Source organism: Zalophus californianus, chromosome 4 (assembly GCF_009762305.2).
Source record: "Zalophus californianus isolate mZalCal1 chromosome 4, mZalCal1.pri.v2, whole genome shotgun sequence".
Lineage (NCBI taxonomy): Eukaryota > Metazoa > Chordata > Mammalia > Carnivora > Otariidae > Zalophus > Zalophus californianus.
Window position 1 is genome coordinate 156234398 of NC_045598.1, and position 22066 is coordinate 156256463.

At 42.7% G+C, this 22066-nt stretch overlaps 2 protein-coding genes across 6 annotated transcripts in view; one reads left to right on the forward strand and one right to left on the reverse strand.

The window, feature by feature from the left end:
* The window catches only part of NCALD (neurocalcin delta), a 373105-nt gene that overhangs the window by 326294 nt on the left and 24745 nt on the right, over nucleotides 1-22066 (reverse strand). For 3 of the 5 annotated variants that reach the window (XM_027622133.2, XM_027622079.2, XM_027622089.2), the window contains exon 1: nucleotides 14131-14160. The exons of the other annotated variants lie outside the window; for them this stretch is intronic. The gene's annotated coding sequence lies outside the window, so the exon portion shown is untranslated. Of the gene's footprint in view, nucleotides 1-14130; nucleotides 14161-22066 lie in introns of those variants that run through there. 5 annotated transcript variants of the gene reach the window in all.
* On the forward strand, nucleotides 5521-5826 carry LOC113937604 (40S ribosomal protein S29-like). The gene has a single exon (XM_035727299.1). It carries the CDS (start codon nucleotides 5547-5549, stop codon nucleotides 5715-5717), a length of 171 nt encoding a protein of 56 aa, XP_035583192.1. The 5' UTR covers nucleotides 5521-5546; the 3' UTR covers nucleotides 5718-5826.

Here is a 22066-nt window from a genome sequence, read left to right on the forward strand (position 1 = left end):
TGAATGTGGATGTGGAAAGGAAATTTTTTAAGGCTGGGCCAAGAAAGGAAAGAAGACAGAAAGGGGGGAAGAAATCTAGGTACTGGTGGTACCAAGGGCCTCTGAGATCCTCTGGAAGGGAAAAGGTAAGACAGACCTAGTCATGAGCCTATAAAAATAAATTAAAAGAAAGCTATGATAAAAGAGAAAGAGAGTGAGAAGTAATATCCTTAAGAGTCAGTCAACAAAATTTCAATTACATTTTAGGCCAGGTTTTGGAATCCCTACCCTGTCCTTTCCCCTTCTCAAGAAACCTGATCCTGCCCACAAAACTCAGCGGACGTCAGCAGGCCTCACCGCCCATTCACTTTGGCCACTACTGATTGGGCCAGGAGTACTTAGCAAACTTGCAGGGGACCTACATGTTGGTGGGCTAGGTATCAGTTGAATTCACTGTCTCTGCAATTTGACCTCCTCCGCAGTCTTCTCAGCTGCCTTCCCTCCCCTTCCCCCACCTCTAGATGTCAGAGTACCCTAGGGATGAGTCCTGGGCCTCCTTCTCGCCCCGTAAACACAATCTCTCTGGGTGATCTCAGCTGAAGCCCTGGTTAGAATTAGCTCCCAAATTCTCATCACCAGTCCCCGCCTCTCCCATGCTCCAGATTTAAACATCCAAGTAGCTGCTTGACATTTCTATTTGGATGCCTAGTAGGCATCTCACAAATGAACACATCCAAAACATAAATTTAATTTCTCCCCTCAGTCCTGTTCCTTTCCCAGTCTTCCCAGGACAGCAAATGTCAATTCTGTGCAGTTAGTTCCTCCAGAGAAACACTTGAGTTATCTCTTTCTCAACACCCCACAACTGGCTCACCTACAAATCCTGTAATGTCCCTAAATGGCTAGCTCTTACCACCTCCACCACCACCAACCTGGCCCAAGCCACCATCATCTCTCACGGGGATTAGAGCAGCAAGCAGCCTCCTACCTGGGCTCCCTGCTTCCACGCTGACCCCTCTGCATTCTGCTTTGCACACAGCCACCAGAGTGATCTTTAAAAAATGTGGATCAGATCATGGTGCTCCAACTTGAGACTCTTCCAATGGCTTTCCATTTCACTTAGAAAAACTCCTAACTCCTGACTAAACTACAAGTCCCTTGATGAGCCGCCCCGCTCCTCATCTCCCACCACTTGACCCCTCGTTAATTATGCTCCCATCACTATGGCTTCTTGCTGTTCCTTTTACCCATTGCTTTCATTCCTGACTCTGAGCCTTCACGCATGCTGCTCCCTTTGCCTGGACTCGAGTCTCCTAGATCTCCACATTGCGGGCTCTGCTCCTCACTCAAGCCTATTCAAATACTACTTTCACACTCCATTCTTTAAAGTGCTGCACCATCCCCCATCTATCTCTATCTATCACTCTCTGTCCCATCATCTTATTTTATCTTTTATTCATTCATCTCTATCTGAAAGTGCACTGCTCATTCATTCATTTGCCTATGTATCTGATAACTGGCTGAACTTCCCACTGGGGGCAAGACTTACAAGAGGTACTGGGGCACAGTATGGACTCATTAATACTTGCTAAAGGAATGCAGATGAGTCTTAGAGCCTGTAGATGATCAGCGGTGACTTCTAGACCCATGGGTCATAAATACTCAAGCTTGGGGGCCTTACTGAGGAGGCTAAGTGGAGAAGACTCAAAGGTGAGAGAAACTGGGTGACTCCTCAGGGCTAGAGACTACGGCTTCAGCTTGGGGCTCGGGCTTTGGTTTCCAGCCATCTCCCCATGGCAGCTCCCAGGTAGGCTGGCTACAGTCCAGTGCCTATGTTGTGAATCCATCTGTTGCATCCTTCCCTCCTTTCCCGGAGCGAGCCTCAGTGAGCATCTGTTTCATGCACACACGGCGCTGAGTACCAGCTTAGAGCAGAGACCTCACTGCCCCCGGCTGCCTGGTATTTGTTCCTTTTCTAGCCCTGACACAGGTCAATCACCCTGAGGAAGTGAACAGGACAGACAGGATCCCCTGCACAACGGTAGGATGTCTCCATTTTACAGGGAGAGACGCCGTGACCCAGAGGTGTGGGCGTCTTCCTCACACAGCCAGCTAGTCCCTGACAAAGCCAGAATCTTCCAGATAGGAAGGATTCACTCTTCCTCTCATGAAAGATGAGCTCTCTACCTACCACATGGAGTGCACTCTTTTGAAGATAATCACAGCACGACAGCCTTCACTTCCCACAAAGTGGGGGGGGGGGGGGGGAGGGGGGTGGGGAATAGAAACAACTCTGCCATCCAGAACACAATTTTCATGAAATAGGGCTTTGAAGTTAGAACTGTGCATCTCTTTAAAAGGTTATGAGCACAACAGGGAAGAGCCCTACCTATAGCAGCAACCGCTGCTGTTTTAACAGTCCTTTTCTCACACACCTCCTACAGCTGATCACTTGACAGCTTTATATGATTATTAACTGCAATGCATAATTAATAAACTGGGTGACTTTCCCTTCGCACATCTGAACATATAAAGCAATCTGCCAACATTTAAGGAAATCCCGTCATGCCACGAGGCGTTAAGTCATATTTAAGGAAGTGAGAAATTAAGACACAAGGATAATGGCAAACTTGCCCAAATGTTATAAAGCATCTCGGCGAAGTGCCACAGCAATGGGGCAGGACTACCATTCTTCTGCCGCCAGTGGCTCGGGCCTTGTCAAACAAAGGCAAAGACCTGACTGCAAACTGCAGCCATTCCACTGCACTTCTCAAGCCTTTTAAATAAAAATAGATCCCTGCTGCCACCCACCTTCCATAAAAAAAAAAAAAAAAAAAAATCCGCCCAGGAAACATAATTCATCTCTCTTCCAATGACTTCACACAAAAGGGTAACGCCCCGTGTGCTGTCAGCAACCAGCCGTGTTGGCTATTTTCACTTCTCACCTAAGAGCTCCATTATTTTAAACAATCCCAAGCAAGTACCTTTATTTAAACCACCCCCGGCCGACCTTTATTGCCTAATACTAGATTCATCTTGACAGCTTCCTATAAGCATTCATTTCAAGACTAGCCTGCAGAATTATCCAAAAACAATATACCAGGTCACACCATGGTATTCTTTCACATAGCACAAATGGAAGGAGGAGGCGAGCCAAATATTTCACTGAGGACTTTAAGGGTCGGCTCCTGAGTATATTATTGTTCTGTTCTGTCAGAATTGGTCACGAAACTTCAGGGGACCTCAACCCCACTGAATTAAAGTATTCTTGGTAGAGGCTGGGTAGAGAGAGGGAATATTCATAGTTGCCCCCACGAATCAAAGAGAAAGCCTTGGGAGTTTCATTTTACTTGGAAGAAAAGACTCTCAAATAAAAGCATGGGCTCTGGGGCCTCTGGGGGATACTAAAATTCCGTGGCCACTCCATATGGTGGGCATGAAGGGCTTGGGGCCCCCACAGAAACTGCAGTTACAAGGAGACATCAGGACTGGCTTGTGTTGTACCCAACCGATGGCTCTCCAATTATTTACAAAGGGCTCTGAGGAACTCCAGCTAGTCTAGGCCTCCAGCCCACTCATTAGGCATTAAGGCCAAGCTTCTAAGAGCATACTAAGGCCTAAGGGGTTTGATATATGGGACAAGTGTTGGTGCTAGAGAGGGTTTGAAGATCGGATTTTTTTGTGTGGTTTGGTTTGGTGTTTTTCTCCAAAGTTTGATGCTTAGACCATGTGCAGCATAATTATCTTTGGCATTTGTTAAATATTCAGATTTGTGGGCCCTTATCCTTATGTTTTGAATCTAAGTCCTGGTATCTGTATTTTATGTAAGCTCCCCAAGTTTGAAACCCCTTCTCTTGGTGGTTTGTCTCTTATTGTTAAGAAAAAAAAAAAAGGTAGAACAAAATATTCTATGCTTTCAGTAACACTAGAAAATGTACTGTTTAGGGATGCCTGGGTGGCTCAGTCATTAAGCATCTGCCTTCAGCTCAGGTCATGATCCCAGGGTCCTGGGATAGAGCCCCACATCGGGCTCCCTGCTCAGCGGGAAGCCTGCTTCTCCCTCTCCCACTCTCCCTGCTTGTTTTCCTGCTCTCGCTGTCTCTCTGTCAGATAAATAAATAAAATCTTTAAAAAAAATAAATAAATAATTTTTAAAAATGTACTGTTTACCATAATGTCAATAAGTCACATGACTACAGCATGACCAGAGTACAACTGGGTCTGCTTAGAATTCAAGTGCATTGGCACATTATTTTTGAGGTTAAATCCCTAATGAGTCCCTTGGTATTCACTGTCTCAACAAAGCCCCTCCCCTACAGAAAACAAGTCTTTAATAATATTGGTGTCAAACTGACAAAAACACGCCTGGACCGTGGCACAAACAGTCCCTGGGCTTAAAAACTGTTAGTCTGTTTACTCCCCTGATTGATTGAATGTTGAGAAGCATTCAGATAACGAGAAGGTAAGAAGAGCCCATTGGTTTCTACACATGCACACTCCCTCTCCTCTTCCAAATTAGCACTCCTTTTTTAAGATTTTATTTATTCATTTGAGACAGAGAGATACAGAGAGAGACAGCATGAGCAGGGGGAGAGGGAGAAGACTCCCCGCTGAGCTGGGAGCCTGACATGGGGTTCCACACAGGGCTCGATCCCAGGACCCTGGCATCACGACCTTAGCTGAAGGCAGACGCTTAACCTTCTGAACCACCCAGGCGCCCCTACACTCCTTTTCTACGAATTCTCCCACTGGCTCAGCCAGCCAGCTAAAGTACTGCACACATACCTTAAGCCAGACATCATACTGGTATTTAAAGATGATTGCCTTTTCATCATAAGAAGAAAAATAAAGATAGAACATTGTCATGAGATGAATGTTTATGTTGCCCCCAAATTCCTATGTTGAAGCCCTAACCACAACGTGATGTAATTAGAGGTGGGGCATTTGCAAGGGGATTAGGCTTAGATTCAGCCCGGAGGGTGGAGCCCTTATAATGGGATTAGTACCCTTATAAGACAGGAAGAGAGACTCTCTCTCCACGTTCATGCACCACGCACAGAGAAAAGGCCGTGTGAGCATTTAGCTAGGAGGCCATCTGCAAGCCAGGGTGTGGCTCCCATCAGACAGCAAATCTGCTGGCACCTTGATCTTGGACTTCCCAACCTCCAGAACAGGGAGAAATAGATATCTGTGGTTTAAGTCACCCACTCTGTGGCATTTTGTTATAGTAGTCCCAACTAAGACAGAAATCATTTAATAAACATATTTTAAAAATTAAAGAGCTCAGCTGCAAGCCCCTTTACAAGGCACCCGAGAAACGCTCAGCTGGGCATGGCTGGTGCCCACCAATTCTAAGCCTAATGGAAGCCAGCAGCTGCCAGACCAATCCTAGAAACAAGAATTTGGTCTATTGGTGGGGCTGTGAGCTAGGAGTGGCCGGGGGTCCTATGCATGTGATCCTAATCTACTGCTTTGCTTTATAGCAATCACACAACGAAAGGAACAGGTTGAGCATTGTATTTAAATTGCCTTCCCGCCTTTTGCCTCGTTGCATCCGAGAGAGCAAGATGGGTCACCAGCAGCTGTACTGGAGCCATCCGAGGAAATTTGGCCAGGGTTCGCGTTCTTGCCGCGTCTGCTCAAACCGGCACGGTCTGATCCGGAAATACGGCCTCAATATGTGCCGCCAGTGTTTCCGTCAGCACGCGAAGGATACAGGCTTCATTAAGTTGGATTAAGTGAACTTCCTTGAATTGGTCATCCAAGATAACCTACCTTAACTGCAGATAACCAAGATACCTACTTTAATGTCAACTCATTGTACATAAAATAAAAAATACTCCAATTTAAATAAATAAAGAAATTGCTTTCCCAAATCTGGTTTCATAACCCACCACTGTACACGTTTTCCATGAAGCTACTCACTAATGCTGCCACAGCAAAGTTAGCTAACTGTGGTTCCCTTGTAAGAGTGCAAAGAGGAATAAAAAGGCATCAGCATTTGTCCTAAGACACTGTCTCTTTGTGCTTATTGCTTTCAAGTAACAGCCCTTTAGAAAGCAGTAATTGGAGGAGTAAACCTCTCTTTGGAGATATGACTGACACAGGAGCTCTCTGTCCCTGACAGAAATTGATAAAAATTAAAAGGCCTCTTTAAATTCCAGTTTCTCCCCAAATCCTTCTCCAACTAAAAGGTATGCGAGGATCCACCTCCCCCCAACATCCATTCCAAATGGTCTAAAATGTGCAATCTCCATAAATGTCCCACAAGGAAAACATCCCTATGTGTTATTGAATATTCGAAATTAATATTTCCTCAGTCACTGCTAGAATCATTGTTCTTCTTTCTGATGGGAGGCATCACTAAAGAAATCTCCAGACTGAAAAAAAAAAAAAAAATGAGAAGAGAGTTTTCAAGATAACACATGGTTAAATAGAAGCCTGTTCTGTTCAGACTTTCTGGCAAAAGAAACCGAGTGCTTCCTCCCAGCAGGGTGCATGTGTAATGGGGCTGCAAATTCATGGGAGCATTTGGCCTGCCTCTCCATGGAGGGCTGAGGCCCTTCTACCATAGCTCTGATTCAAATCACTCTGCAGTCCCCGGGTGAATAATGCAATGAAGGACTCAGAACAAAAACAAGAATTACTACTGAGACGTGCACATCTCCTCGCCCTACTTCCAAAGAGCAAAAGAAAAATCAATGTATTTCACTCCTTGTGTTTATTAACAATGATTCTTTTTCTTCTGGTGTATAAGGATTGAAAAAATAGCTGCAGGAGGCAAGACTCTTAAAAATAAATAAATAAATGAATACGACCTGAGTGTCTCCCCTGCCGGTGAGTTCATAAAGTCTGACTCAAACCTAAAATGGCAACAGCACAACTTTGACTCTGAAATTGTCTAATTAAATCTACAAACCCAAGCCAAGAAGACATTTTCCTTCAATTGAAACGATCCATGAATAGTATTTCAAACCAGCTCAGCATGGTTTGGACTTACGCACACCATTCTGGAACCCCTTACAAGCCTTCCCATAAGGAGTCACAGCATGATGGCTACAGCCATGAATATCAAAGGTGTGGTGCCCCTGTAGATGGGGACAGGGACCCTTTCCCATGCAGCAGCTTAGATTCCAACTGGGTGATCCAACATAAAACTAAAAAACTCCTTTATTCCTTTTATCTTTATTTAACCTTTTCTTAAATAACACAAGTATATTGTTTTTAAAAAGTCAAATTGCACTGTAAGGCTAAAAGAAAAATGAGCATCCTGTTACCCCACCTCGTTCCACCTCCCGGTCCCATTCCCCACAGGTAACAACTCCCAACTCTTTTTAGCTATTTCCTACCATCATAACCTCCATGTTTTTATATTAGATGCTTTATTGCTATTTCTTGTTTTCCTTTCCCATGTGGACATTTTCTACTACTTCCCACTGTCAAAGATTAGAACCTAGCAGTTACATTAGTTCCTCCCATTTCTCCTCCCCACCGTCACCTCGAAAGAGTAACATCACTATTTTGATGAAAGCAATATAGAATTTACACTGTTGTGACTATGAACCCAGACTGCCTTGGTTGAAATCCTGCCTCCAACAGGTACCAGCCATGTGGCCTTGTGCCTCATTTTCCATAACTGTAAAATGAAAACTGTAGCCATACCCACTTCATGGGCTGCTGTGAGGGTTAAACGAAAAATTACGTGCGAACGCTGAAAAGAGTGCCTGGCATCGAATGAGTGCTCTCTAAATGCACGATCAGAATAGATTTCCTTTCCTGTTCATCCTCTTTTCTTTGCCTCATTTTTCATTTATTTAATGTTCTATATAACTTTCACTATTGTATCCTGAAAACTCCCACAGTTCTCTAAAATTCCTCTCATTGCATTTATTACACAATGTAGTATTCATTTGCTTTCCTTAAAGACATCCTTTTTGGAGTGCTCCATCCACCTGTTACATTCTGCCCAAGCTCCATGGGCCTAATGCACACTTTAAGTCAGGTATTCCCTTCGCTTTCTACTGTGTGGGTCCCTGACCTGATCCCAAGTCCCATGGCTTCCTCCGTCTTGATTTATCCTCCTTTGTGATGGTGCACATCCTGCAGCATATTCCTAAGTCAAGATACATAGAAGTTAAATACCTTCCATCACATAACTTTGGAAAGGCTTTTATTCCACCTTTACATTTGCCTGAAGTTCTGCAAAAATACAAAATTCTAAGTGGAAATAATTTTCCTTCAAAATGCTGAGGGCAATGCTCCATTAACTTCTGGCTTCCAGGGTTTCTGTTGAAAAGTCTAGTTCCCCTGATAACTGATTTCTTCTCGTCTCTGATAGTTCCCAAGATCTTTCTTCATTCCTGGTATAACATTTCATGGTGATATGCATCTCTTGTACTGGGCACCCAGCAGGCCCTTTAATCTGGAAACTCCTATCCTTTGGGGGACTTTCTTGTTCTTTTTTTCTTTTTTCTTTTCTGATTTCCTTCATGTTCTTTTGGAATTGCTATTAGTTGGATGTTGACCTCTTAAGATTTTCCTCCATGGCTCTATTTTTCTCTCCTATTTCCCCATCTCTTGGTCCTTCTGTTGTATTTTCTAAGAGTTCTTCAAACTTACTATCCAACCCTTCATTTTTACTTCTGCTCTCATAGTTTTAGTTTCTAATAACTTGTATCAATATCCCTTTCTTGTTAATAGCATAGTGGTCTAGTTTAAGAAGTGCAATAGTATCTCTTACCTCTCTAGAGATACTATAAGTTACTTTTAATGTTTTCTTCTGTTGCTTGTATTCTTTATTTTTTTTTCTCGATTCCTCTTTTTCCCTCTTAATTTTTATCTTCATTTTTTCATGAAGAGACTGTCCTCAACTATCTGGTGAGACTTTGCTCTCTGGTCATATTTAAGACAGTCTCAAAAAGATAAATGGAAGTTCTGGGAGAGTGAGAAGAATTTATGAGTGATTGGCAGGAAACCTGTCACACTGTTGGGACATATACAGATGTCCGCATATTTGTCTTTGCTAGTCAACTTCCCAGTCAAGATATTCTTCCATCTCCTGTAGTGCCTTGCATGCCCATGTCTACAGTGGGTAAGGAGGCAGGGATTCTCACCCCAGATTTTCACTTAACTCAGAGTTTCTCAACCTCAGCTCTATTGACGTTTTGGTGCAGATAATTCTTTGTTGTGGGGCAGTCCTGTGTGTTGTAGAATATTTAGCAGAATCTCTGGCATCTGCCCACTAGATGCCAGTAACAAATTCCCACCAAGTTCCAACAACAAAAAATGTCTCCAAGTATTGCCAAGTATCTGTTGACTTTTCCTCTAGTCCGGGAACTCCCCAGTTCATCCTCTCTAGACGTAAACCTATCTATGCAGAATGGAGAAAGGGTACTTGTCTAGCATCATAAGTGGAGGGAGGGAATCCTTTTTAAACTAATGCCCTTATCAGCCCCACCTTCAGAGGTATCTAGAGCCACCAATGTCTGAGCTTGTCTTGAGTTTGTGACACAAAGCAGCTTGCTTATTATTGGCTATAGCAGGAAAAGCTAAAACCCAAATCAGTTACCATTAATCCATCTACTTGCCATATGTCAAAATTGTGTTGGGATCCCTCTCCTTCCCTATTCATTTTGTCCTCGTGAGTTAATGCTGTATAATCCTTTCTCTGACATTTTAGTGGTATTAAGGATGGGAGACAGTAAACATTGCATAATAAACATTGCACTTGGGCACCATGTTTAACCTGAAACCTCTCAATTCTTTAATTCTCAAATTCTGGTAAATGAAGAAAGTTAACAACTCTCATAGCAGCTTCTCTCATGACTGTACAAGAGCATAGAGGTTTCTGGTGTACATTTTGTCAAAATCCCAGAGTTGAGGGGTAGAAAAATATATGAAATCAAAAACATTGCACTAAGAACCAAACCAGGATCAAATCTCATCCTAACCCAAGTCTGGGTTATTTTGAAATTGAGCAATCAATCTAATCTATCAATAAATCTAACATCACTAGCAATAAATCTAGTATAACCACTTTCTCTTTCATATTAAAGATGAAATTCTGTATCTCAGAAAGACACATCTGGAACATCATCAGCCCTCAAAAGTCAAGTGGTCCCCACCCCAGAATTACATTTGTCCTCCTGAATCCATCTACTCCTTCCCATGCCCACAACTACCAGCATCCTGTACCAAGCCGCCATTCATCACCTACCTGGACTCCTGTCTAATCTGCCTGCCACTATTCAATCCAGCCCAGTCTCTAACACAGTAATCTTTTCAAAGAGCTAATATGTTCATTTCACATGCCCTTAACCCCACCCCACCTTAAAATTCAGTGACTTCCCATTGCTTCTGGGAGGACAACTGAAATCCTTGACGTGCCTAACACATCCCCACAAAGCTAGTTCCCGCCCACCTCTCTAACCCCCTGTCCCAGGGTGCTTCCTCTGGCTTCTGGTGCTCCAGTCACACAAATTGGCCTTTTTCTATGCTCCTCCCACCGTTGGCCTTCATCTGTACTATTCTTTCTTTCTGGAATGCCTGGAATTCCTGGAATGCTATTTACCCACACAGCTCCTTCAACCCGTTACTTCCAACCCATCCATCAAATTTCTATTCATCCATAGAGTCAAGAGCCTTCCCTAACTCTGTGCCCAGAGCGTTCCTTTTATTTTACCTAAGACTTGTCATTTTTTGTCATCACATAGGAATTCTTCATGTCTTTATATGCCACTTTGATTCATGTTCCTCTGTTCCTCCACCAGTCTGTAACTAGGTGCCTGTCTTACTCATTGCTCTGTCCTCAGAGCCTTGTACCTTGCCAGACATTTAGGAGACACAAACAACTTACCACTTGTATAAATGAATGACTTCACTAAGTTCCCATGACTTAAAGAATTACCCTATGTGCTCTAGGGAAAAAAACTACTCTTTACTTCTTTATGAGTGACTCTTCAGTATGACTGATAATTGTGGTTGGGCAAAAGGAAATGCATTTTTATCATAAAAGGTATGATCAAATGAGTTGAGAGAGTTGAGCCAGAGATTGTTAAATGCCAAGGTACTCATTCTCTCCTATCTGTATTATTGGGTGGCAAAGTGTCCTACTAAAAATATTTGCACTTCCCCAGCCTCCCTTACAGACCAGTATAGTTAGTGAGATTTAAAAAAACAAAACAAATCACAAATAAAATGGAGGGTAGGGCTTTGAGTGTTGATTCAGCTGGGAGTTATGGCTCTATGCCTCTCTGCTCCATCTTTCTGCCTGGAGCATGGAGGTGATGGCTCCAGCTCCAGCAGCCATCTTGGACTATAAGGCTATCTTTTTTTTTTTCTTCTAGCTTTATTGAGAAGTAGCTGACATATAACACTGTATAAGTTCAAGGTATAAAACATGATAATTTGATATACATATATATTACAAAATGATTATCACAATAAGGTTAGTTAGTATATCCATCACCTCATAGAACTATCGTTTAGTGTGTGTGGTGAGAATTCTAAGATTTATTCTCTCGGCAACTTTCAAATACACAATACAGTATCGTCAACTATAGTAACCATGCTGCAGATTAGCTCTCCAGAATTTACTCATCTTATAAGTTTGTACTCTTTGACTACCTTTACCCATTTCCCCTACCCCTGGCAACCACCATTTATGCTTCTGAGTTCAGTTTGTGTTTAGATTTCATATACAAGTGAGATGGTACATTGTGTCTGACTTATTTCATTTAGCATAATTCCCTTAAGGTCCTTCCATGTCGTTGCAAATGGCAGGATTTCCTTCTTTTTTATGACTATATATATATATATATATATATATATATAGTTGTTTTCAATCTTGGTTATTATAAATAATGCTGCAATGAACTTGGGAATAAAGAGATCTCTTTGAGATCCTAATTTCATCTCCTTTAGATATATACCCAGAAGCAGAAATGCTGGACCATATGATAGTCATCTTTTTAATATTTTAAATAATATTGGGGCGCCTGGGTGGCTCAGTTGGTTAAGCGACTGCCTTCGGCTCAGGTCATGATCCCAGAGTCCCAGGATCAAGTCCCACATCGGGCTCCCTGCTCAGTAGGGAGTCTGTTTCTCCCTCTAACCCCACCCCCTCGTGGGCGAGATCTCTCTCACTCTCTCTCTCTCTCTCTCTCTCTCTCTCAAATAAATAAATAAAATCTTTAAAAATATATATTTTAATAATATTGTTTTCCATAATGGCTATACCAATTTACATTCCCACCAGCAGTGCAGAAGGGTACGTTTTTCTCCACATCTTCATCAGCACTTGTCATCTTCTGTCTTTTTGAGAATAGCCATTCTAACAGGTGTGAGGTGATATCACATCGTGGTTTTGATTTGCACTTCCCTGGTGATTAGTGTTGTTGAGTATCTTTTCATGTACTTGTTGGCCATTTGTATATCTTCTTTGGAAAAATGTTTGTTCAGGTCCTTTGCCCATTTTTATCATTTATTATTATTTTTTTAGAGAGAGCATACACACACAAGCATAGGGTGGGGAGGGGCAGAGAGAAAGAAAATCTTCAGCAGGCTCCATTCCCAGCACGGAGTCCAACAAGAGGCCTGACCCTGAGATCACGACCTGAGCTGAAATCAAGAGCTGGATGTTTAATTGACTGAGCCACCCAGGCACCCCTTTAAATTATCATTTTTATTATTTTGCTATTGTGTTAGTTCCTTATATATGTAGATATTAATCCTTTGCCAGATATATGATTTGCAAATTTTTTTCCCATATAAGGCTATCTCAAGAAGAGAAATGTGCAGAAAACTGGAAGAGTCCTGGGTCCCAAGGACCAAGGTGCAGCCATACCTTCCCTAGACTGACTACCTCCCAATATTTATTGTTAGAAAAAACGATAAGTCCTTACGTTTTTTAAGCCACTGAAATCAGCTCTGTTCCCAGGAACCAAACATAATTCCTAACTGATGGCGGTAGTTAACAGAAAGAGGCAAATCCTGCCCCTAAATACCTCACAAATTCCTGAGGATAAAATAGATGGCCCAGAGCCACAAGAAATCATTAGGGCTAATCAACTCCAACCAAATTCCTAAGGCAGTTGTTTCTAATCACACCAAGATATTTGATTATCTATAAAGTTTCCTGTGATGGACCTTACACCACCCACTTTGTGATGGAAAAGGCACTTCCTACTGCATTTCCAAAATTATCAATCAAACCCAAAAAGAGTCACTCTTAAAATAAAAAACTTGAGTAATGCTCAGACTGGTTAATAATCTCAACATTAGCCATACAGTTATAATGTTTAAATTCTATGAAGAGTACAAAGAAACTTGCAAATTAATTTACATGATGTCAGCTCAATTTAAGGGGAAGGGAGGGGGGTACCTGGCTGGCTCAGTCAGTAGAGCGTGTCAACTCTTGATCTTGGGGTCGTGAGTTCAAGCCCCACACTGGGTGTAGAAATTACTCAAAAATAAAATCTTTAGGGGCGCCTGGGTGGCTCAGTCAGTTAAGCATCCAGCTCTTGGTATCAGCTCAGGTCATGATCTCAGGGTCCTGGGATCAAGCCCCACATTGGGTTCTGCACTGAGCGTGGAACCTGCTTACAATTCTCTCTCTCCCTCTCCCTCTTCCAAGCATTCACTCTCTCTCTCTCAACACCCCCCCAAAAAAAAATCTTCAAAAAATAAATAAAAGGGCAGTGAAGTGGGATAGCATTGAGAGCATGGATGGAACATTCAGCCAGATGCGCTGTGTAAACTATCTCATGTGAACCTCACTACAGCTGCTATGCATGGTAGATAAGACACTGGCTTTACAAACAAGGAAACTGAATCAGAAAAGGTAAGTGACTTGCCCAAGTCTTCTCAGATGAGTAGTGGAGCCAGGATTTAAACACAATAGTCTCCCTTTGTGCACAGGGGATACATTCCAAGACCCCCAGTAATACTTGAAACTGAGGAGGGTACCGAGTTTTCTCCTATCTATGCTATGTTTTCTCCTATACGTACATACCTATGATACAGTTTGATTTACCAATTAGGCACAGTAAGAGATTAACAACAACAATAATAAAATAGAATACTTATAACAATACGCTGTAATAAAAGTGGTGTGAATGTGGTCTCTCTCCCAACATCTCATTATGTACTCACCCTCCTCCTAGTGATGATGTGAGATGATAAAAGGCCTACGTGCCAAGATGAAGTGACATGAATGCCGAGTGACGCGGGCACTGTGACCTAGCGTTACGCTACTACTGATTGGCTGACGATTCGTCAGAAGGAGGCGCAGTTACTTCTGCGCAGTTGTCCCCAGGGAAACTGAAACGTCGAGGAAGGGAGGTGGGAAGCGAAACTGCAGCAGGCGAAACCTCAGCTAAGGGCGCACTCCGGTACTTCTGACTCCACGTCCTGTACCATTTTCACTACCCCATCCTGCCTTGTGATATTGTAATTTATAATAGGAAATATATGTTTGATCTTCATCCCAGGTCCTGGCAAGGAGCTCTTAAAACTCTTGGAATTTTCTAAGTATTAAGAGCTATCCGAGATGTCCTTTGTTATGTTAATGAGGTGACTTTTGGAAAGCCCCTGGGTCATCTCAGGATGAGCTGATCACCACCAGAGGTTTAATCTAATCCTGTGATTAAAGGGTTAGAACTCAGTCCCTCTCCAGACCTCTGGGGAGTGGAGGAGGCTGAAGATTGAGGTCAGTGGCCAATGACTTACTCAGTCATACCCATATAATGAAGCCTCCATAAAAACCCAAAAGTGTGGGGTTCAGAGACCTTCTGGGTTCATGAACACAAGGAGGTGTGGGGAAAGTGACATCTCAGGAAAGCATGAAGTCCTGAGGCCCTGCCACATACCTTGCCCTATGGCTGGTTGTTTCTGAGTTATATCCTTTTATAATAAACTGGTGATCTAGTAAGTAAAATGTTTCTCTGAGTTCTGTGAGCCACTCTAGCAAATTAATGGAACCCAAGGAAGGGGTTGTTAGAACCTCTGATTTATAGTTGGTCAGTCAAATGCACAAATGACAGCCTGAACTTGGGATTGGCATCCAAGGGGGAAGGGCAGACTTTAGGACTACGCTCTTAACCTGTGGGATCAGTCACTATCTCCAGGTAGATAATGTCAGAATTGAGTTAATTGCTTGTTGGTATGGGGAAAAAAAAAAAACGCACCCTGGAGTTGGTACCAGAATTGAAGCCTGAAAGCCAGCAATTATTATCTTGAGTGTGTGGTTGACTTCATCAAGCCCTGTTAATGAACAAATGCTCTTCTTCACAGGATTAATCAGCAAGAAGTTCTTATGGATTGAATTGTGTCCTCCATAAAGATATGAAGATATGAAGTCCTAACTCCTAGTACCTGTGAATGCAACGTTATTTGGAAATAAGGTCTATGCGGGTGAAATCAAATTATGGTCAGGTCATAGTGGACGAGGGAGGGCCCTAATTCAATGACTGGTATCCTTAGAAGAGGAAAATCTGGACACAGAGACACACTAAGAGGGGAACATCATATGAAGCCAGAGACCAAGACTGGAGTGATGTATCCGAAAGCCAAGAACGCAAAGGATTATGGGCAACCACCAGAAGCTCAAAGAGACAAGGAAGGATTCTCCCCAGAGCCTTCAGAGAGAGCATGGCCTTGCCGACACCCTGGTTTCAGACTTCCAACCTCCAGAATTATAAGAGAATAAAATTCTGTTGTTTTAAGCCATGCAGCTCATGGTGATTAGTTACAGCAGCCCTAGGAAAATAATACCGAAGTTGACCCTGACTTTAGGCTGTTTGGGCCTTAGCAGGAACATATGTTTGGTTGAGTATAAAGTTATGTCCATGTCATGTGATGTGGGAGTGAGGCACTGGTCAGATGGAGCTGGAAATGTGTCTAATATTTCCTCCTGCCCAGTCCAGGAAGGCCCTGAGGATGAGAGAGGTGGAAAGGGGACAGGTGGAGGGAGGGGGCAGAACCAAGTGTGACGGGTGGCTTGGACTTAAGAACCAAGATAGGCCAGGGAGATGTGAACGAATAACAAGTACTCAGGATGGATTCAGGAGCCCTCCTTATTGGACCTGAACACTTGAAGGACCTCATTTTTTCCATTCACCCAGATTAGGGCCACGAAAGGTAAACCAACTTAGTCCTGTGTTTAGATTTTGAACATCTGTTAGCTCCAGACCAGCTAAAACCCAATGAATAGTGGCTGGCTCCAATTTTATATTTTGTCTAATGCCAAAGATGCTGTTCGTGGGCTCATTAAAGTGTTCAGTTAACTGAAGCAAATGCTTAAAAAATCACTGGGGAGATAATTACTCAAAATGTACACCCTAAAATGTATGAAATTACTAATGATACAAACTCAAGCCAAGAAAATATTCTTAAAATGAAATTAGGTAGGGGATAATGGAACTGAATGGTATCTCAAACTTGTTTTTCACTGTTAGGCTTGTTTCATGGTGGAAGTACCCATTTCTGGATAGTTTCTAGGAAAAAAATAAACCTTTCAAAGATGATAATTCTAATAGTTATGACATTCTCTTAGACCAGTCACCTTTCATTGAAGCCAGTGAGATGAAATAAATAAATCTTGCCAAAATTTTCCTTTTATTATGGTGACCAACTCATCCCAATGTGCCTAGAAATGTCCTAGGTTTAGCACTGAAGGGCCCACATCCCAGAAACCCTGCGGTCCTGGGCAAAGTGGGACAGTTTGTCACCCTACCCCTAATAAATGAGAAATGGTGTTGTGATCAAGCGCTGCAGGGCAGGAGATTGATGCAAAGACCCAAAACCTATATTCAAAGAAGAGTCTTAGGAGTCAAATAGGTGCAAGATATGAATCCAAAATGAGGCCAAGAGACTAAAGATCAAAGGTCACTTTTCAAGTGGACTCACACTGGTAAGCTCTCGCTTCTCTCTGACCACGACTCCCTCTCCCCTTGCTCAGCCCTCACTATTCTAGGGCTCAGCCACAGGCCCTCTTTTTCTACCTGTGCTCCCACCCCAGGTTTCCCATCCAGTCCAGGATTCAGTACCACCCCTGGACTGACAAACCCCAAATCTCTCCAACATTCATGACTCTCCAGGTCCACACATCCCAATGGTGACTTAACATCCCCTCTTGGGTCTCCCATGTATGAGTTTGCTGAGTCTCCCATAATAAAGCATTGCAGTCCGAGTGGCTTACACCACAGTTAGTGATTTTCTCACAGTTCTGGAGGCTTGAAACCCAAGATTGAGGTATCAGCAAGATTTTTAAGACCTTTCCTCTTGACGAGTAGATGGCCAACTGTCATCTGTCTAAGTCTTCACATTGTCTTCCATCTGTGTGTGTCTGTGTCTAAAACCCTTCCGACAAGAACTCCAGTATTGGGTTAGGGCTCTAATCCTCTACCCCTGCTCCACTACTACTTCTGCCCTTTTCAAGCCACTGTCATATTTGGGGTTACAACAAAACCTAAGGAGTCTCCCCACTTCACCTTCTACTCCCTACAATCCATTCTTAGCAAAAACAACCATTGTTTACATGTAAAAAAGAATATGCCACTTTCCTACCTAAAGCTCATAGATAGAGCTGCCCTTAGAACAACTCTGAACCCACTAACCTGGCCTACAAGCCCCTGTGTGCTTGGGCAGCCTTACCGTAAGCATTTCTCTTTTGCCCTCTAGGCTAAACCCAGTGACACTCATCAGGCTCGGTCCCATCTCTAGGCTTCTGCACTGCCCGTGCCTCCATCTGGAATGCTCTTTCCCGGCTATTCTCTTGACTTGTTCCTTTCTGTTATCCACAATTCGATTTAAATCCCCTTTCCTCACAGAGGTTTTCCCTGACCATCCAACAAAGTATGATCCCATTGTCAATCTACTCTATATGAGTAGATATAATTTTACTTTAATTAGAATTCTATTTTAGTTCTCTTTAATTCTACTTTAATTCTATTTTCTTGAGAGCAGAACCCTCACTTGCTTTTTGCAACCCCATATTCCTAGAGCCTAAAAGAGTGGATGGCACAGAGTAGGTGCTTGGTAACTATTTGTTATTTCTATGGAAACAAATTAGTTGCACATCCAAGTCAAGGGCACTCCCTCTTCTCCAGGGTGAGCTAGGGAAAAGACATACGAGTCACGAGGGATTACTTCTCTGGTGACTTCTGAGAGATAGGATCACAGCCCTGAAGACATGGGCACAGCCAGAAGTCATGGATGTGTAGGGATCTGAGAAGGCTGGCGATTCCCAGATAACGGACCTATGCTTCGTAGTCTTAACTCGCGTAAGTCATAGCCTGATGTGTAACGTCTAAGATATTACAAAAGGGTCAACACAGCATTAGGGACCTGAAAAGCGCTAAGACAGGAGACAAAAGTGAAGAAAGGCAAACAAGGGGCCCATTCACTACATCTAACATTCATACCACACTTGATAGTCCGTGCCTACTTTCCAGGGTTCATAGTCACAACCAAGGGGATGCAACACCAAGCTCCAAACCCAAGTGTGCTCAAGCAGGAGGCGATTTTATTATCTCTGGCTACTGTGTTTGTGCCCTCTGCGACCCATCACCAAACATGTTTGTTTATTCCAGATCTATTACTCCTGATAAGGTCAACACACACAGATGCTGTTTCAACAGAAATTGGGTGAGTTACGAAGGCCAAGGCCAGGAGTTCTGGATGCCTACATGAGGCTGGATAGAGCTTATTTGTTAGCACCCATTTTCTGGCAAGAATCAATAACTTCTTTTCAAAGTGCCTCCTCATTCTGGACTCTCATCAACTTCTCCCATCATTTTTACCAGTGAAGCCTTGGTCCTCCTGCTCTCTGCCCTGACAGCACCTGTCTGGTCATCTGACAAAACAGAGCCTGCAGCCCTGACAGGTACATAAGGCATTATTGTCAAATTTGAAATTACAGCATAACAAATCATCACTCTATCTCTTTCTCTCATTTTTCCTTGGACTCTCCCACCCTCACCCCACTCCAGCCCCCCAACCAGCCAACACAATTCAGAATGTACTGCAAAGGCAGGGCCACGAAGCTGGGCACACGGCACAGTCTCTGAGGAAGCCACGCACAGGATGTGGACGGCACTCTCCACACAGCCCAAGCAGCACCCTGGCAAAGGCATGCGGCAGAGATGGTACAAGAAGTATAGCCTGCGCCTGGGGGACGAGTCCTAGGAGGGGCGTGGGCACATCAAAGAAGGTCTGCCTTAGGACCAGGTCAGAAGAAGACCAAGAGTGAGAAAGAAGACTGGATGACCCCTCTTTATCCTTCCACATCCCTGGAGACTGACCTGCGTGTACTAAACCACTAGGGTTCTCTCAAATAAATAAATAAAATCGTAAAATAAGTTTAAAAAAAAGGGGTAAGTCCTTATCGAAAGACAAGTCTATATCAAGATACAGAATTGGCCTTGGAAATATGATTGAATGCTTAAGCCCATTTGAAGTAAAAAAAATCTGCCCACGCACACGAAGACTGGCATGTTCTCTTAAAACTGGAGGCACAATGGGGCGCCTGGGTGGCTCAGTCGTTAAGCGTCTGCCTTCGGCTCAGGTCATGGTCCCAGGGTCCTGGGATCGAGCCCCACTTCAAGCCCCGCTTCAAGCCCTGCATTGAGCCCCGGCATCGAGCCCCCGCATCGGGCTCCCTGCTCGGTGGGAAGCCTGCTTCTCCCTCTCTCACTCCCCCTGCTTGTGTTCCCTCTCTCACTGTGTCTCTCTCTGTCAAATAAACAAATAAAATGTTAAAAAAAAAAACTGGAGGCACGTTGAAAATAATAAAAATTATAGCAGTAATTCAGACAAAAGCTTTGCTGCCTTAATTTAAAAGTCTAGTTTATAAAACACTCTTAAAGAAATGCAATCATAAAGCTTTTAAGAAAACACCAAAACCGGGAGCTCTAAAATCTTGTGTAGTTGGAAAACAGCTATGAGGAGAGGACCATCTTTAAGGAAGAGATTTGCATCTCCACTGTAAATTCTAACTCCTTTGTAAGTACTCAGAAACAATTTGTTTCTTGGGATGCCTGGGTGGCTCAGATGGTTAAGCGTCTGCCTTTGGCTCAGGTCATGATCCCAGGGTCCTGGGATTGAGTCCCGCATCGGGCTCCCTGCTCCTTGAGAGCCTGCTTCTCCCTCTGCTTCTCTCTCTCTCTCATGAATAAATAAATAAAATCTTTAAAAAAAAAAAAGAAACAATTTGTTTCTTAAAGAGCTTACTTTTCTCTAAGCAATACTAGTTGCCCTCTTGATTTCCTGAAGTTATGTCCACAGCTACATTAGTCCAAAATGGTAAATAAATATCAGCAAGCCAAATTCTAGCCCAGTGCCTATCTAAATAATCTAAATTCCAAGTTGACATCAAGATTTTGTTCGCATAATTAAGAAATGGAAGTGCCATATGCCTATGTCAGATAGTGATATTTAGGCTGATGTTATCCTTAATAAAAAATCAGAAATAGCGCTCTGTTAAAAAGAAGAGCAAAAACTTATTTGACCTTTCCATTTAGCACTCAGTAAAAAAAAAAAAAAAAAAAAAAAGTACACTTTTCTCAGCTTAATGCAACCTGAAAATTCAGAAATAAAATCGAAATTATTTTTATATTTCCCATTTATCAACACCTACCAGAAAAAGCTCTCATTAGCATACACAGCACACCAAAGGAAGATGAACAAGCTTCATTTGGATCAAGAAAACCTAATACATTGCAAATTTCTTCCTCAAACAAGAGTTTTTCATAACTAAATTCAAGACTGACTAAATTACAAGATGGTATTTCCAGATATTTTTATTAATATGATATTAAGTTTTGAAAATCTCACAATAACCAGTTTTTACAATTTTAAGGAATCGAAGTCATTTTCATGAGATGTCTTGAAGAAGGTTTTTCAGTGCTTCCCAAAGAAGTTAATTTGTTAAACCAAAGCCTGGTCCTGGAGGGCTTTGCCTTTGGGAGACCAGCGAATGAAAGAAAGCATAGCTGGGAAATTATCGAGAAAATTGCCCCAAACTGCAAATGCTTAAGGACTCAAAGAGATATTTGTGCCCACGTGTTAATCGCAGCATTATTCCCAATAGCCGGAAGGTGAACAACCCAAGTCCATTGACAGATGAACAGATAAACAAAATGTGGCATATACCACAATGGACTATTAATCAGCCTTAAAAAGGAAAAAAAAATTCTGACACATATACGATATGGAGGAGCCTTGAAGACATTAATGCTAAGTGAAATATGCCAGTCACAAAGGACAAATACTGCATGATTCCACTTATGTTAGGGACCTAGAGTAGCCACATTCAGAGACAAAAAGTAGAATGGTGATTGCCAGGGAACTGGGTGGTGGGGAGTAAGAAGTTATTTAATGAATACAGACTTTTGGTTGGGAAAGATGAAAAAGTTTTGGAGACGGATGGTGGTGGTGGTTGCACAGTATGTGAATATTACTTAATACCACTGAACTGTATACTTAGAAATGGTTAAACGGCACATTTTATGCTATGTATATTTTACCACCACCACCACCCAAAAAAAGAAAATGCTTACAGGGGCAGACAGGCCTGGGGGTGAGTAAAGCAGAGTGAGGTTTGTAACAGCAGGAAGAGTGGAGACTGGTGAACGAGGGTGCGTGTGTCCTCTCTAAAAAGAACAGGCATTGCTTAGCTCGCTGACTGCTGCCGTGTAGGACTTGGACTAGTATTATAGGCAGATATTATGATTTTTCAAGAGAAGTCTGAAATCCACATTTTTATGAGACATCTTCTATTTTCTTTTTTTAAGTTGGCAACAAATTTTTAAGTTCCAAAAACACTACAGATCAAATAAAGCACGTCTGCAGGCCTCTAGCATGCAGCTCTTGATTTAGATGGTGAGTTGACAGCATTCTCTTTAGGCACAGTGGAAGGGAGCAAGCTGAGTCCTGAACAGCATCAGCTTGTGCACAGGAGTTCTTTCCAGTCCGTGTGGCTGGCCTAGCCATCGACTCTAAAGCATACAAGTATAGCACAACCACAAGCTTATTCTAGGAAGCTACAAACAAGTGGAAATGGGATGTTTTATGTGTGTTTTGTTTTGCT